This window comes from Gymnoscopelus braueri, assembly GCF_963280865.1.
Source record: "Gymnoscopelus braueri genome assembly, chromosome: 5".
NCBI classification, from domain to species: Eukaryota; Metazoa; Chordata; class Actinopteri; order Myctophiformes; family Myctophidae; genus Gymnoscopelus; species Gymnoscopelus braueri.
Window position 1 is genome coordinate 28,852,813 of NC_137606.1, and position 18,487 is coordinate 28,871,299.

Sequence of the window (18,487 nt, forward strand, 5' to 3'; positions counted from 1 at the left end):
TTCCACAGTGCATGGTTTTAACATTGTAAAAAAGTGAAGCTAAGCGAGCAACACACTTATTAATCCATTCATTTTGACAGTTCATCTTCCATAATAGCGTCAAGGCAGCCAATAACACTATCAGACTTCCTGGAGTGGAACTTCAAAATAAGACTTGCACGAGTAGTATCATGAGAGATTCAGAATCCCTGTGATATCATTCACAGGCAGGTACAGTTTTATACAGGTCCTTACAGGGATCAAGGGAAAGAAAAAGTCTGAGAGAAAATGTGTTCCCAATCTACAGTTTGTGAAACAGTGTGAAAGGAAGCCCCTACACCAGTGCGCTCCGTTTCCTAAACAATTTGCACAATAAAAGTGCGATGTTTAATTATTATCACTTTACATGTATGTTCTTGCTGTTCTACATAGAGCCAACCCTTTGAAGAAATCACAGATTGAGGCTTCAACCTATGCTCTGAAATTTCCATGAGGGTTTTTATGGAAGATGCTTCTGAACATGTACAGAAGCATGTTTATTCTATTGCTAGTTTGTATTAGTGCAGAGTGCAGTGTTTGTATCATGGTGCAGAGCAGCAGGGCTGAAGTTAGAAGCCAAGATAAATACATGCTGGCCTCTACGGAATCCAAATGACTCAACTCAGTTGTGGCGACTGAGAACTTTAATCTATCTAACTTTGATCTACAAGCTCATAGCGCTTGTAGATCTGCTATTTTTGAAAAATCTTGAAGATTTGTGCAAATCTTTGAATACATATATTTTTAAAGGAAAATTATTGAACTCAAATCTTTGCTTCTGGGGTCCCTGCCTGGAACAAAATATTTTCAGATGCGCGTCCGTCCACGGCCAAATGCATATCATTTTTTTGATCTACAAGCTGAGCTTGTATACAGTATCTGCTATTTTTTAATAGCCAAAGAAATCTAAAATGACACAGATGCGTTCCCGGTCTTAATGGATGAAGCAAGAACACGTCCACTTAAAGCCTTTTGAAGGCAGCTGCTGAACCCAAAACAATCAAACAAAAGGACAACACACACTGTAGCTCCCTTAAAGTGACTTGTCAGACTGAGAACTTTAATCCATGAGATAGTCTCGTCTTCACAGAACATCCAAGGACACATGCAGGGTCACCTTCACATCTGCTGACAGTGACTTAGTGTCCCAATTACATTACATGGAGATAATTGCGTTATACATCTTGCATGAACGGGAGTGAATTAAAAATGCAGGGGCATAATTTCCCCAAACATCCTCGTAAACTTCGTTAAGACGGATCCTGTCAAAACACCAAAGCCGAAACAGAATTGATAGGCGTCATTAACTATATACTAATGCTTTCCCCTCTATTTAGGGTTGTGGTGCCTCTACCATATCCATACAAGTAGCTGAGATGAACTGCTCCGTAATAGAACCTCCACCACCAAACAAGCAAAAAAGGGAAAAGCTGGGAATAGAGAGAGAGAAAAAAAAAAAGATGTTTGGGTGAGAAGGGTGCAGGTGTCTGCAAGGCATATGGATTTTTGGGGGCGACAGCCACTACCCTCCTCGTAGTGGTGCCACAGGCATTCAGGATGCTCGAGTTGAATGAGACAGAGACACACAAACACACACACACACACACACACACACAGTCACTCACACACACACACACAGGGATCTACTGTGTGTATTGGTTGGTGGCGGATGCAGCCACTGGCTCAACTCCAGACCTCCTGCTCAGAATCCCAGCCCAATCAATTCCTTTTTTATGCTCTTCCCTGAAAAACAAGCATCTGCCTGTGTAGCCTACAGGAAATAGTGACCGCAACTAATCTGTGTGTGCACCTTTTTGCAAAGCCACTGAAAATGAGTGGCAACAGGCAAACAGTCTTTCCCTTGCCCCGTTTTTTTCACTGCCTTGTAAATCAAAATGAGGCACGGTATTTGTTTGGCTAAATATAGAGTGAATGGTAACTCTATATAATGGGTCATACATGTAGAGCTCAAAGATTTGAGTATATCGACTCTTTTTTACATGCTCCAGATGATGATACGCATCTAGTTCAATGAACGAAGGTGACTCTCTAGGCAGAGGTTGCATCTACCACACATGCACTTAGCTTCAATAAAGGATGGCATGTGTTGAATATGTGCCAATTAGCACTCACTAATTATTCATATTATAGGAATAGGTAGGTTAACAGCCCTACTTTACTTACATTATACGTTTCCAGCTTGACTCTGCTGCGGAAGATAAATGTATTGAAATTGGCTTGCTGGAAGACTTCATCAAAGGCAGTTTCATTCTGGAAAAACAAGATAAACATTGGATGAACTCAACTTCACAGCTATGGATATTTCTCATCAAATGCCAGGTTAATTTGAGAAAAAAAAAAAAAACCTGGGGTCCTCAAATTAAAACCAGCATAGCCCTGAATTTGTCACTGAATAAATGGCTCCTATGATTATTTTATAAGTTGTCTGGAAATACCGGCCACAGGAAAAACAGCACAATCGTATTATATTGAACATAGACTTTGTGTGTTGGTGGTGGGGCCATTTCCTGAGGCCAGCCTTTAAAGGGATCGTTCACCCTCAAAGAGTCTCCATTGAGTCTCTTACCAGAGACTCCGCCGGTCATCAAATTATTGGCTCAGGAATGCGACAAACACAAAATAAATCTCCATGAATTCAAAGCTCCATGGGGTGAGTAATTGATAAAACATATATATTTTTTGGGTGAATCCCTTTAACACAGGCAAAGGAGACTCACCGAATCCCTGAGCTGCCCCAGGTAAGTAGCGTTCTGGCCCAGAATGGCCTCAGCACTTTCTTGAAAGCATGTCACCCACTGGTTGTCCGCATAGTCTGCAATGTTGGCCTGCCAGAGAAAACACATGCCACAAATCAATGGCAAGTTACCGCAAGTCAAAGGCATCCAGAGGCACTTATCACAGTTTCATCTTTTAGTTCACACACTCTGACATATCGTTGGCTTGATGCAGTAGCTGCTCAATGCATAAATATGACACACAATCATCAGCCTGCCGGGGATATTGTGCTGACAACGCGTCAGTCAGCCTATCTATCTATATACACTGTATATATATGTTTCTCTTTTATATACAGTATTCATTTTTTAAATATATATATATATATATATATATATATATATATATATATATATATATATATATATATATATATATATATATATATATGGTATTCATTTTTTAAATATATATATATATATATATATATATACACACACACACACACACCTATTAGCTTGTATCTGGTTGGCAAGCATACAAATCTAACAAACAGAAGGCCAAGGTTGTACTTGTTATGCATAAAGCGCAAGCAAATTCACAGCTTATGTTACTACTTGTGAAAAATTGCAATATGCTGACTGTAGAGAGGTACAAAAACAATCGAAAAGCCTCTTATTTCAGACGTCTGTATGCAATAGCTCCTCTGCTGACTAAATTAGTTTTAGCATTTAATGCCGCTATGTTTTTCATTTTATTTCTGGCTGCAGACTAGAAGAGGAAAAGGAGAATGCATTTGTACTCAGTGCTAGATATCTGCTTAAGATGAATTAAAAATATATAGCAATTAACAGTAAGATTTTAACGCATAACAATTCCAGAATGAATTCAATATTTGGAATTCTTGGAGTCTTTAAATAGGAACTGAAGAGCACACAGGGACAGCAATGACCTATGGGGAGAGGGCCATCGAAAGAGGGGCCGGAATCCTGAGAGATAGATGAGGAAAGGAGGAGCAGACAGTGGAGAAATGTGGTGGGAAGGGGAGACGGTGTGAAAGACAGGGTAATGAGTAGCACTACATAAGTCACCCTGAGGATGACACCCATAGCCTCAGCAGAAGGGTCTTCTGAGGACGAGGCAGGCTGAACGGAGGACTGTGTGTGCCCGTCTTGTGAAACTGTTGAAATAGAGCCAGATAGAGGGCTTAGGGCAGCCAGTGCTGAGCGACTCACAGAGAGGATGAGCCGGTATTTGAAGTTGGGGAATTCTTTGTCGCACTTCTCACAGCGGTACATGCCGTTCTGCTGGTCCACCACCTTCTTATTGCAGTCCTGGGTGGGGCAGGCCTGGTACAAGCAGTTTTCCTTTTTCAGGTACACTATGGTGGCAGTGCAGCTGAAGTAGTCTGCCTAGAAAATTTAAAATACAAACAAACAAAAACACTAAAAACTCAGACAACGTAATGTAAACTGTTATTGCTTGGAGTATAGATGTACTCTATATCTACTGTGGCCAACTCTTCAGCGTTTTTTGGAAGGCCATCTGTTTTGAGCTTTGTGCTGTTTAAATACTAGGGCAAGGTCACAACAAGGATTAAAAAAAGCACAAATTACCTCAAAGATGCCTTTTGATGAGGCAGAATGTGCTATATTTAAATAATCAAAAAGCAGTGGATGCACAAATGCAAAGTAGCAACGTGTCGTCACCTTTGGAATAGGTGTATAAGTGTATAACCCCTCCATATACATAAACAGCCTCTTTGGGAAATCACCCCTCGCTGGTATGAGGAAAACCTCAAAAACAACCGACATGAATTTCAGTGGCTGAAAAACAACAACAGATGAATATTAAGAGAGCCTTGAATCTTTTGTGATGAAGAGATGACTCACTAAGTTACCAGGGGGTCCCACTCCCCAGAGAAATGAGTTAATATAGCGTCACCATAATTTTAACTACTTTCACCATATTTTATACTTTGGATATTCAAAAATAGCAGATAGACAAGCTCATAGCGCGGCTGCAATTTAAAAAAAATCCCTGGCACAAAATATTTTTGAGATCCGCAGCCAAATACATATAATTTTGGGGGTCCTTGACATGAAGGTTTGAGAACCACTGCATTAACACTTTTCTTCCCCAAGGCAGGCTTTCCTCTCCACACCACCATCCAGGTTGCAAAGGCGCCTGACACAATAGAAGGGTTCCACCGCAGCACTGGCTGTGGGTACAGAGCAGGGACTACAGCCCTTGCAAGCTGAGAAGCAGGCCAAAGGCTCAGCGTTGAGGGTCAACAAACAGGGCGGCAGGCTGCCACCCTGGAGCCATGGCAGAATTCATCAACCAATCATCCCGTCACCCTGTAAATCCCAAAACATGTCGACACTGCTGACGTGCTGAAGGCCAAAAGGTAAATCTATAATGCGGGTTTATCCACAGACCACAAAGGCCAGATGTGATTTGCTGATATGTAGTGCATCCACCTACTGTGGGATTAACCCATTCAAACCGGGAACGCATCTGTGTAACCACTTTATCCATATTTTATACTTTGGCTATTCAAAAAAAAAGCAGCTATACAAGTGCTGCTATTTTTTTTATTTATCTTGAAATGTTTGCATACATCTTTGAATATATATATCTTTGAATATATATATTTCTAAAGCAATTAATCAAATCTTTGCTTCTGGGGGGTCCCTGGAACAAAATATTTTGAGATGGGGGTCCGCTGCCAAATACATATCACTTTGGGGTCCTTGACATGAAAAAGATTTGCACAAATTAGCAGATCTACAAGCTCATAGCGCGGCACTCGGTGCCGCACTAGCTTGTATATCTGCTATTTGTGAATTAAATAGCCAAAGAAATCTAAAATGACAGATGCGTTCCCGGATAGAATGGGTTAACAAGACGATTTTTAGGAAATGGTGAATGACAGTGGCCAAATGAAACTCATCCCATTTGCACACATGGAGCCGCTAGCCGAGAACAACCTACAATCAAATGCCCACAACTATGGAAATGATGACCGCATTATGTTTTATTTCTGGCAGTCAAAAAGTTAATGACTGTGACTTGACCTACCACAACAACCCAGACATGCACCTCAGAAGCCTTCTTATAAGAGTGCTAATTAGCCAAGTAAATACCACTTCAATTAGTGTGTAACTCAGTGTGCCATCGGAAGTGTTTTTCTGTCAAAGGCTCTTTCTACACGCGGTGACAAAGTACACAAGATAGTACACAGATGACCGCTCACTGTCAGGGGGGGTACAAGCACAATGTGGAGGCTTTGAGTTTGTGACACCAAGAATTTGTGACAGGGACAATTAATTGCGGCAGACAGTGGGGAGTGGGTCCTTCAGAGGCCTGACCCCTTGCCACCGCGTGTCGGGCGTCGTTGCAGGCTGAGCGCAAACTGAGCTCGACTCCTTTGTCAGCCTCAGCCCCCATCAAGCTCCAGGCTGAAGTGGTGCACGAGACACTGTGGGGTCAAACTTTACCCCCTCCGCTGCAGGGACCTAATTGCAGGAGAAAGCTGATTTGACCAACAGGGGGGTAATGGTAACCATTTGAACCGAAGAGTAGGAGATTGAGAGCTAGCTGGTGCAACAGAAATAGAATTGTCAGCCGACTATTTATGGTAGGATACCAAAAGCACCAATAGTGGCATACAGAAGCACAATGATGCAGACTATCTATGACTGGAGGACCCTGCAGCTGTGTGGCTGGAGTGGAGATAATGATGAGAGCAGCAGAAGTAGGACAGGGCCACATATAGCCGGGGGCAACAAACACACACACACACACACACACACACAGTTGAACTACTGATCCAATAACTCCTGCAAGTCCTCAAAATCCTTCACACCGAAACACAGGATTTCGCCCCCAAACTGACAGTTGTCGATTTGTGTTGCTGTCGTGTTCACTGTGGTACATTCATATACCCCATTTAACATGTTTTGAAAAAAGGAGCTTTATTTGCATCTGCCAGTTCCAGATCCCCTGTCCTGTTATCTTTCACGCCACTCTCTCACACTTCCAACAGCATTCACAAGCACGGGTGCTCTCAGCCATTTTTGTTAGAATTCCTCCCTTTACTTTGAGTCCAACTGAACGACTGCCATGTCTTCGCTTTATTTGAATTCCACAATTTTCAGGGTACCATCATTATTCCAGTTACTGCACATTAAATTGTGTTAAATTATGCGAGCCAAGATCTCCAAAGAGCTCGATTATCCCCATACTGGAAATTAGGAACATTATCTGAGCCAATCTATCATGAAAAGTGGGGGGATTAGGGGGGGGGGATTACGAAACACATATTGCTTTACTTATCAGAGGGGGCAATCATTTCATTACAGTACGCAAAGAATGGAGCCCACATCATTTTCCTAATCAATATCAAGAGATAAATGTGACTTTCACCTGAAATATATAACTAGGCTGGGGAGTGGACATCCACTATGCCAGTGATTAATGAGCAAGGGCAGATCAGATCCGCTTTTAAAAACAAGTTCTAGAGCGTCCTCTGTAGCACGCTCCTTTAATATGAGCCACAGAGATTATAAAGATTCATCACTGTGACTGGCAGCTATGGGGATTCCTTGGACCCGGGCTGGAAGGGACGAGAGGAGAGAGACTTAACGCAGATCAGTAATATACCATACATGTATTTGATAACCGGGGCAGTTTGTCTGTAAGTTATTGCTTGGAATTCAACGTGGCCCTTCCAGTTCGCCCTTGAATCGCTTGAAAGAATCACCCTTGAATAACAATACATCTGCGGCCACCGTATCTTGAATGTTTGATGTGCATGTCAAGGTAAAGCCTGTCGGCATGCACGAGCGTTTGCGTTGCGCGCGTACCTTGTCTCCGTGTCCCAGGTGCTCTGTCTTGACGTCAGCCAGTGTCTTCCAGTTAGTGTTTCCACCACCTCCGCCTCCTCGCACCTCAGTGAGAGACTGTCCATCAATGGCGTGACCCTCCTTGTCATACCTGCAGGCACACAAAGAGAAAAGCACAGCTGTCAGTACAGAGTCAAGCTCATCAATCAAAGTGAGCCAAATATGTTTTTTGAGGGTTGCTGAGGCATCATCATTCATTACAAGTACTGAAAGGCAACGTAGGAAAAAAATGTGTTGCTGTTGCACTCAATTATCAACAGGCAGTATCTCGTCTCATTACAGTTTGCCTAAAAAAAAGGTCCCCGTCCTGTGTAGCCACTTCTGTCTGTGAAATGCACTTTAGACCCTTAGTAAAAACGGACCTGAGCTGCACTACTTGGTGAAGTTTTTTTTTGATGTACACCAAATCTCTTTACCAAAAATATTCGATCTACAAGCTCACAACGCATCGCGGCTATTTTTGGCGAATGACCCCCCCAGATTAGGGATGCTGGGGTTAAAGTGGTTAACAATGAGCACTGGGGTCAGGAATGGAAAGGTGAAACCAGAAACCCATTCACTCGACATTCTCCTGAATTCAGAGAAGTCAAGGAAGGTAGGAAGGCAAATGATGGTGGAGAGGGGGGGAAGGGGAATAAAGAAGAAAAAAATCCCCGCTTCATTTTAAATGGTCCAAGAGATCAATACAGCTTACTAATCTGTTAGCTATAAGGCTGGTGGTGGTGTGTTCTGGGATGGTGGGATTGGAAATACAAGGAGAGCAGGACTTGCTCCTGGAGGCATGACTAATTGAAAATATCCCCATTAATGGTCCAGCCTGTGGCCTGGGCAACAAGCACACTGCCAATTCCCAGTCCTACTGACAAATGTGAGCAATTCTTTCCGGTGGCACCTATTCACTCACCGGTTTGTTTTAATTGTGTGAGAGTGCAGTCGAGGGACTGAAAAAAAAGCAAAGATCCAGGAAAATCAAATTGAATTTTTTTCATGGATTATCACCATTGCACACATTATAACAAGAATACAAATGTGTTATAAACTATAACTACAGCTAATACATCACACTCTAAAATAAATAGACTCCCAAGTTAATAGGTTCTGCATGATTACCCATTATGCCATCTGATGAGAGACTACTTACTATAGGACTGTGAATCTAGGCTACCCTAGTGACTGACTCTCTGGACTATAAAGCTGCTGAAGGAAGAGAAATAGCAGGGTAGACACAGTGGTCGTGACGAGAGAGACAAAAGGACAAATTGGAGTTGGCAGCAAAAAAAATGTGCAGGGAATGGACTGACAGGCAGGCAGGCAGGCAGGCAGATCCCAGCTCTGATTAACATGGCTGAAGTGAGATCAACCAACTGTGGAAGCACCACAAGAGAGATTGGGGGGGGGGGGGTCATGTGCCTCAAACTATCACATGTCACATGTCAGAGTGTGTCAACAATCAAAGGCAGGAGGAGCGGCGTGGGAGGAAGGGGAACATGAGGACATGACAGGAGGGGGAAAGGGACAGTGGTTCTCAAACATTTTCATGTCAAGGACCCCCACATTGATATGTATTTGGACACAGATCCCCATCTGAAAAGATTTTGTGCCAGGGACCCCATACAGTATAAGATTTGTGTGTAAAAATAATTAATGTTTTGCTGATCTACAAAGTCACAATAGCGGAAGCATGACATGGGGTTTAAGGGGTACTGCGTAAGTCCCAAAATAACGATTTTTAGTAACATCTGCTGGTCACTACCGTCATTGCAGGTCTTTAGCGGATTCCTGCATTTCCCAGAATTCCATTTGTTTTCACAGGAAGGCGGAAGTGTTTCAAAAAGCATATTTTTTGTTTGTTTTATACTATCTGCAGAATCCTATAATGCCATAAAAACAGCACAAAATTCCTTTTTGTTACTAGCGTGGTAGTTCCGGGACAAACAGGAAACCGGTGCATTTCCGTTTCCCGGCCGGACGGCGTCATTTTCGCGGGAAAGACGCCCCACTCCACTTTCAATAGAAAGTATGTTTATAAAAGGCTTTCCGGGGTGAAATTCATGGAATGGGTGTTGTGAAACATTTGCCACACACAAAAGATATACAATTTAACTTTAGTTTTTTTTTTAAAGTTAACTAGTATTACTTTAAAACTGATTTTGATGCTATATTAGCAAATTTTGCTGGGGAACCCCAAGAAGTCCCCAGACCCCACTTTGAGAACCACTGGTGTAGGAAACCCTCAGTAAGCAGAGTTTACAAGCCTTAGCTCAAGACTATAATGCCGGGGCTGAGAGCTGGACACACTACAAACACCAATACTCTAATGGAACATTTCACTCTTCATCTGTGACAATGTGCAACAGTGGTCGAGCATCCACTTCAATGAGAAATTTAATGTAAGTGATTGACTGTAGTCTGCGACAGATTATTGTACTTATCCTTCTCATTGTGTCTAAACTGTCCTTGCACAGAATAGGGGGGCCAGAAGTAAGCTGTAAAGATCTACAGGTTGCATTTCTGCGGAGAAATCATGATTTCATGCCATAAAATGCTGTTTCCAGTGTATTACTATTGACCGCTGTTGACTAATGGCAACATACAATGATGCACACAATGGAGTCAGCCAACACACAACCTGGATATTTGGCAGCAATTTGTAAAAATGTAGACGATCATACATTACAAAATGTATTTCGAGTTAAAACTATGGCCAGAATCAGCCATTATTTGATTTTCTTTTACAACATTGATATTGGCAGCTAATTGGCTGTTTTCGGTGTGTGACCAGTGCACACCTAAGTATAAATCAGGCTTTAGTGTGCATACCACTCTGGTAAGGACCTAATCACAGCATCGTAGGTTTGAAACCAGCACTCATCTGATAAATCAGTGTCGCCAAGACCATGTTCTGGGGCCCTCTGCAGTGGACATAACCCCTGGAGCGAGTGATCGGTGAGTGCCTGAGGATAACAGTGTCAAGAGCAGAGCAGCAGAATGGCAAGACGCCCAGCTGACAGAGAAGTGACTGTCTAGTCAACAGACAGTAAAGCAAGGAGGGCAACAGGACCATCTTCAAATGTGCTGTTGCCATCTAATGGACAACCTTTGTGGTGCACAAGACGACGAGTGACACACGGTCACAGACCGGTCCTGTGGTACTTATGAGACATTTCTCCTACCGGATCAATACCGCCAGGAGAAGGCGTGCTCTACTCAAGGGGGGGGTCTTGAAGAATAGTCTCTTGTAGTTTAGCTGGGTGCAGTTAAACTATAGTTTAACTGCACCCAGCTAAACTATATGAAGAGAATGAAACTGCACCCAGCTAAACTGCACCCAGTTTAACTGGGTGCAGTTAGTTTAACACGTTTTGGCACGTCGGCCTTCCTCAGCGTTTCAAAGGAAGGCTGACGTGCCGAAACGCGTCAGTTTCTCTAGACAGACTGCTGCTGCTGTGAACCCATTAAAAAAGAAATTAAGAAATAACTGAAGAGTGCGGATAATACTTTCATTGTACTTATGAGACAAACATTGGTTTAGGGGTGGTAAGCAACAGAAAAGCAATTAATTCATACAAGAAGTCATTTTCAGAGAACTGAAGTACATTTAAATTAAATATACATTTAAATTAAATACACTGTATATTATCAGTAATTATCTATTAGTACATTAATTCAATACAAGTGAATGTTCAGGAGGAAAATGCAAATAGAAAATGGGAGCGTTTAATTAATTTCACAAAATTAACCCAAACCTCAAGCATATAAATGAATTAACAAATGTAATGTAATAACTAAATAAATAAGTGAAAGACCCATACAAAAATGTAGCAGCAGTCCAGAAGGATGGGTGAGTGCAGGTTTGCACACCCCCTAAAGTTAAAGGGAAATTTCACTTTCAAAAAAGCTTTTGTGAGCCCCGCCGACAGTTTTTAAGTTGCTTGATTCAATATTTAGATATTAGATATTCATTTTATCAGACACGCCCCCTTCCTATACAAACCCATTGTAACTTCAAACTCCATTTTTAACATGTTAGATTCATCAAAAACACCCGTCCTTGGTTCTGGTGACTCATACCGCCCCCCTAATACGCGAGGGGGCCGTGTTTTTTCAATTGCTTTTTTAATTTATTTTTAATATTTTTTTGGGAAAATGAAAAAAATTAAATACAATAAAAACATAAAATAAAATAAATGAAAAACGATCTCGGAAAAACACGGCCCCCTCACGCATTAGGAGGGCAGGGCGAGTCACCAGAACCAAGGACGGGTGTTTTTGATGAATCTAACATGGTTCAAATGGAGTTTGAAGTTACAATGGGTTTGTATAGGAAGGGGGCGTGTCTGATAAAATGAATAGCAAATATCTAAATACTGAATCAAACAACTTAAAAACTGTCTGGGGGGCTCACAAAGGCTTGAGTAGATGATAAAATCACCAAAAGTTTTTTTTAAAGTGAAATATTCCTTTAAATACAAGGGACCCAAAATTTGAGATCACAAGGTAGGTTCTTGTTTGAGGAAATTAAAACCGTTTCCTTCTCACCTAGATTAATTAGTCCGACATTAAAGGGATTGCGCTCAGCTCCCCATACAAGCACGGTGCGAAGTGCCATGTGGGACCACTGATCCACTGCATCTATTATGTTCGAGCCAACAGCCCACCAAGGATAGCCTATTCATTTAAACAAGTCCCAAGGGACTGCACAAAAACATGATCAAATGAAGACGCCTCGACAAGCATAAAACAATGTTATTCCAGCAGCCTTGAATCCATAGTAGAGGGGGGGGGGGGGGGGGGAGACATGTCTTTGTTCAAGCCTAAAGGGTTCTTCTATGGGAGATAAACATTCAACATGATATATCCTGTGTTTTGTTTGCTTTCCTTATGACCGCTACAACAAATCCAACACCCTGATTGAGATTACAATCGTCACCATAAGGGCACAATTTGTGGACTGTTACTGTTTTGAGACCCAGGACTGATGAGCAGAAGAATACAAAAACACATTATATATTCAACAGCCACTAATCTAACACCATGAATACACCCACTAACAATTCATTTTCCTGTCTGTAATGTAGACCTATAAACCAACTACAAAAAGAGATAGGTGCGTAGGAGAGGTGCGTAGGAGAGGGCTTAAAAAAGGCAAACGGCGCAAACGAAGAGACTTACACACACCGTCTATACCTGCAATTAAAACATTTGGCAGAAGAACACAATTCAATACCCGTTTGACAACAGTTAATTCAATTACCCTCCCAAGAGTGCTACTCACACAGATAAAGTACAAATTTACCCATATACAAGTCGTAGGCAAATAAACATCCAAAATCCAAATAGACATATTACACTCCATTAATCAATGCAAAATAGGGTGCATACTATCCCATACATTCATTTAACCAATATTAAAATTATAGTTAAATTATGATAGGAACAAGAAAATCATAATGCATGCAACATTTAGCAAATTAACCCACATATACATGTGCATAATATATGTACTGTATATTTGCTACATGGTCATTTTGTACTATATCTGTGGGAGCAGCACTCTGATTGGGCGGGTAATTTAATTGGTTGCCTGCTACTCTCAGTACATAAAATGGCTTCTCAGAGTCAACAGCTATTTACTTGAAGGTCTGAGGACCAAAACAGTAGACAGTGCGCACATGAGTCTCTTAGATCTATTAATACATGAAATGCCATATTATTCATTTCCATTCTTCTGTGCTGCTGAGGACAGGCATGTTGTATGTTGATCGGGTAAATTCATCACAATTCTCACTCGGGCTTAAAGGACTAACCTCTCAAATCTGGACTCCCATCATAGTGACCTCTGAACTATTAATTGGTGGTTGACTGTGCGCCTTCAGAAACCCACTGGCCAAGAAGGACCTGCATGACCTAACTCCTCTGCTCTAGATAAACAGGCACAAGGCTTTAGGGATCGTTATCTCTGGCCATCCAAGTGAAAAGTGACTGGAGAGAGTGGAGAAACAGACTGCTGCAGTTAAATAGAGAGGGAGAAGGAAGTGAAAACATCAGCATTGAAGCAGGGACGTGGAAACTATGGTGATTCAGCAGTCAACACTCATTATTATTACATAATGGCATCAGGTAAACAAGCAAATCCAGAAAATGCTTTTCCGAGTCTTATTTCCTTTTGCATATTGAGTAAGCCGAGCACTTTCTGCGGCTATCGAAATATGCTATAGTAACAAAGCTATCTCGTTTAAACAACCAACCCGCTAAGTCTGAAAAGCTCCTTAGTTTGTGGGACATTGTTCAGCACTTTACAATCAAACTCCAAACAAGAAAACTATTCTTAAGACAGCAACAAGGAACAATGGGATACTTTCAAATAGCAGCTAGCTAACTGCCATCAAGACATTTCCACAGCCAAACACCTAATCAAGGGGCTGATATCAAACGTTTTGCTGACTGGCCTGTCTTTCACCAGCTGCACGGAGTCACATTTCACTGCCTCCATTATGCAGATCATTTTATTTTTTCAAGTGCTCAAAATAAATCAGTCAACTTTTGTTTCAAAAGAGAATCTGAATCTGTGAAAGAGCACAAAAGATGCCAGGTGGGGCCATTGCTACTGGGAGGTAAACAAATGAAGTCCCCCCCCCCACCCTTGGGTGCAATCGATCGTATCTCCAATCTGAAACACAGACATTTGCCTTCATGTCAGAGAAGAGGCCCCAGCCCAGGTTTGTTGCTGCAGTGCCTCAGTGGGGGGAGGAGGGGATGTGGATCTAGAAGATGGACAAATCAATCAATGTCGCAAGTGAGCTGAAGTGAAGGTTAAGTAGGAGCAATGACAGCCACCTCAGTCCATGTTAATATTGCATTGTCCATCAATCTTTCCTGTGCAAACCTGTGCCACTTTGTAAAACCACTTGGCAATCCTTACTGTGGCAAGTTAACCTGTGTCACTTTGCAAATCCACTTGGCAATCTTTCTTGTGCCAACCTGTGCCACTTTATAAAACCACTTGGCAGTCTTCCCTTACTACCTGTTTGTGACTTCAAAACGTATTAAATTTTTTTACGAATAACATAAAAATAAAAGTGTGAAAAGATAAATATGCACGCTCATTAATGGACCAGTATATGATGTAGGGCACGGTGATGAGGGGTGTGCAATGGCTTCGATAATTATGATCACAAAAACTGGAAAAGATGAAAGCTCGACTCAAGGCTGCTTCTGTATTCCTCTGCACAAGAAGCCAATAGAAAGTCCTCAAGGAATAGAGGCATATGCCTGTTCAACTGTGATGGGGTCTGCCTGCCACAGCATCTGGCTAACACACTCAAATATAGTGCAAATTAGAGCTGAACGCTTTTGGGAAAAATACCTAGTTGCGCTTTTTCAGACCAATATTGCGAGTGGATTTGCAATTAACTTTTTCTTCTTCTCTTTCTTCAGTTAGTGCAGCTTTAAGTCATCTGCTTCAACAGACAATTTTGACGTCACCAAGATCAGACCAGATGAAGTTGACCTTTTTGTGCTGAAAGAGTGGCTTTGAGAGTAGTTTTACCCTGCAATGTAAGTCATTGAGAAGACTATTTTTGGATTATCAATTTCTATTGACAAGATAACAAAACAAGCCAAGCCTCTACCAAAGTGTCATTGCGCTTTAAGGCTGAATTGAATATTGTACTTGATTCATGGACCAAATCTAACCAAAAACACGAATACCAAAGTCCATTATGGACCCCCTCTCTCTTATGATTTAATGCAATTAATTGCATCCTGTGCAATTTGGAAATTGCACAGTTAATGGGATTCGATTAATTGTTCAGCCCTTGTGAAAATATCTAATTGAACGAGCGCAAAAGTGCTACAATGTCCTTTATGCCTAGTAGCATACTTCCTAAGTTCTTTTATGATAAATTACAAAATGGCTCACAGTAGTGAATTCCAAAGTGAGCTCAAACAGAAGAAATTAACATAAAAAATTTAACGTCTACCCCAAAAACGATAAACAAATGCTACAGTCCCCATAATGAAAGACAAATGAGAAGTCTGTCTGGCAGGTTTACCGTTAACTGATTCACTGCCAATCACGTAGATCTACGCGAACCTATTTAAAGCCGCCACGTGCCAATCGTGTAGATCTAGGTGAAGTGAAAAAAAAAAAAACAAAGACCAAGGAGATATGATTAGTTTAAGATCTAGACTCCTATCCACTTCCTTGTTAACTTAAAACTTAAAAATTCTGTATTTCGGCTCCTGAGTACTTTTTTTTTTTCAATGAAAAACTCTGGCACTGGCAAAAAAAATATGAAAATACCTCTGGCAGTTAATGGGTTAAGAAGGCTTCTGTCATTTCCTTTGGAGTAGAAAATGGCATTTTGCACAGATAAAGGGTGATTTGCATTAACATGTAATGCTTCAGTGAAGTACCCCCTACATCTTTGCTCACAGAGGTGGCCTAATCTCCTTAATGAGAGCCAGAGCATGTGCCCTCCTTGCTTGTGAATGGGACGTTTACTATTCAAATTCCCCGAAAGCCTTTCGATTTCTTAAGTAGTCAGATGCTACAAAACAGCACTTTCAGGGTATCTAACTTCTGTATCCTGACATATTTCCGTCAAGTGAAACAGGATATGCATGTGGGACATACCATAACATTGGGCGGAAATTGAATTTGATTTAAACATTGAATAGTGGGCAAGTCAACAAACTATTACAATACAAGTTTAAGAAAGATTGATGGGTGGATGTCATATCATTGGTTGAAATTGGTTGGTTTCAAGCTTACAAAAGTTTTTCATATCGTCTTTTACAGGAAGAAAACATGGCTGTATTTTGTTTTGTATTATTATAATTTTTTTGCCTATATTGCTATGTAGAAACAAAGTATGGGATGTGTACCTGGGATGTGAACTAAAAGGGTTAAAAAAGGCATTTTTCATTTAATCTCGACCTCAACTATTTAAGATACACCTGCCCTGCCCCAACACACAGCTCTAGAAATGGACGCGAACAAAAGAAAGCCATTGTTGCATTTCAGTATCCATTGACTCCAGGTTCACTTACCAGCCTCTGAGTTTATGTGCTTCAGGGATGTCTGGGTTGATCATTAAAGTGCTACTGAAGGAAGCACTGAGGGACCTGCCTCCAAAGTCAGATAGCTTAGCCCCCTTGATGGCCAAGATTGGCTGTCCAGAACCATCGAATTTCTCTGCCTGCAAAGAGATAAAAAAAAATGATTTAAAACAGAAAATATATCAACGTAATTTGTTTTATATTACTATACAGATTTTGACCAAACCTCAAGCAAATCGGTACACATTATCTCTATAGTCATGTAATCAAGACGGATCCATCAGATTTTTCATATTGCATCCTGATTGGCTAAGATAGGCTTACAAAGTTTGCAGGAGTGGCCCATTTTGAACAAAATGCCTCAAACCATGAAAGCATTGTCCGATTGCCATGAAACTTTCCCATTCCCACTAGGCCAAGGAAGAAATGCCACCCTACATTTTTTTCAAATTAGCCTCATGGTGGTGCTATAACCAGCCGATTCAGGTTTTGGCCTCTAACTCTTGAACCGTAGGTCATGCAATCAATCATTTAATTCCTTGGATCATTACGTAACTCCCCAAATAGGCCACGACCATTTCCACCTGACTAAAGCAATTTTACATTTTCTTTGCAAAACACATTTTGTGTACTCCTACAGATTTTGTCCAAACGCCATAATTCGGAATACATTATCTCTGTAGTCATGTGATCAAGACATGTCACACTTCTCATATTCCATTCCGTTTTGCACATAATGAATGCAGCGCCCGATTGCTGCTGGGAAACTTGGCACACACACATTCACACTAGCTAATTTGGCTACAACAGCCCACTTCACGCTTTGGCCTATAACTCTTGAACCGTAGGTCGTACAATCAACATCTTTTCCCCTGAATTCCTTAGATCATGACGCAATTTACATTTTCTGCCATTGTGCGTTTTCTACAAAACACACTTTTTGATACTACTCAGATCTTGTCCAAAACTCATAGAAACCGGTACACATCTCTGGGGTAGGGCTTTCACGACTAGAGATTTTTACAGGTCGACTAATTTGACCCAGTGGTAGTCGACTGGCACAGCAGCACAGCACCACAGGATCCCCATTGCCCAATAATAGGCTTTTATTGGGCATACTTTTGACCCCCTTTTGATAAAAAATAAAGTCAGGAGGATAATAATAATAGTAAGATGGGCCATTACTATGGCTTTTTTTTTTTTTTTTTTCAACTATTCGACTAGTACCAACAAGGTCGACTAGTGGTTATACACAAGGTCGACTAGTGGTTATACTAGTCGACTAGTCGACTAGTTGGTGAAAGCCCTACTCTGGGGTCACGTGATCAAGATCAAGGTATGAGTGCGATTTGGCAGATCCCACTCCAATTGGCTAAGACTGCCTTCCAAAGTTTGCAGCCCTGGGTAAGCAACCCGGCCTGGCGGAGACCTGTGTCCCGAGGAGCACACTTCTCTAGTTATTTTTTATTTCATTTTAATTGGGCAAGAACTGGAGATTGTGTTTGTAATCAGTCAAAACTATTAGAGTTGACCAAAGTTTATTTTGTTTTTGCCTCATTCTAAATACAACTACCTCAGTGGACCTTCTTGAAGGAACAAACGTAAAAGAAAAAAGTGCTTGTTTATTTGCATGCTGGGCATTGTCGCTTTTCTATTTGGCACTGCCGTGGTTCTTTATAAACTATACTTCTTGTGTACTTCAGCAAGTCTCCCTGGAGAAGGGGCATCTGCAGAGCAAACAAAGAGGGTACACAGTGCTT

General features: G+C 41.4%; 1 protein-coding gene across 1 annotated transcript in view; it reads right to left on the bottom strand.

Moving 5' to 3' along the window:
* rpa1 (replication protein A1) overlaps positions 1-18,487 on the bottom strand; it is a 38,069-nt gene that overhangs the window by 6,030 nt on the left and 13,552 nt on the right. Inside the window, exons 11-15 of the mRNA XM_080428175.1 lie at positions 16,719-16,867; positions 7,626-7,755; positions 3,990-4,166; positions 2,757-2,864; positions 2,203-2,289 (exon numbers count right to left, since the gene is read on the bottom strand). Coding sequence (XP_080284301.1) covers positions 2,203-2,289; positions 2,757-2,864; positions 3,990-4,166; positions 7,626-7,755; positions 16,719-16,867 — 651 coding nt within the window. The remainder of the gene's footprint in view (positions 1-2,202; positions 2,290-2,756; positions 2,865-3,989; positions 4,167-7,625; positions 7,756-16,718; positions 16,868-18,487) is intronic.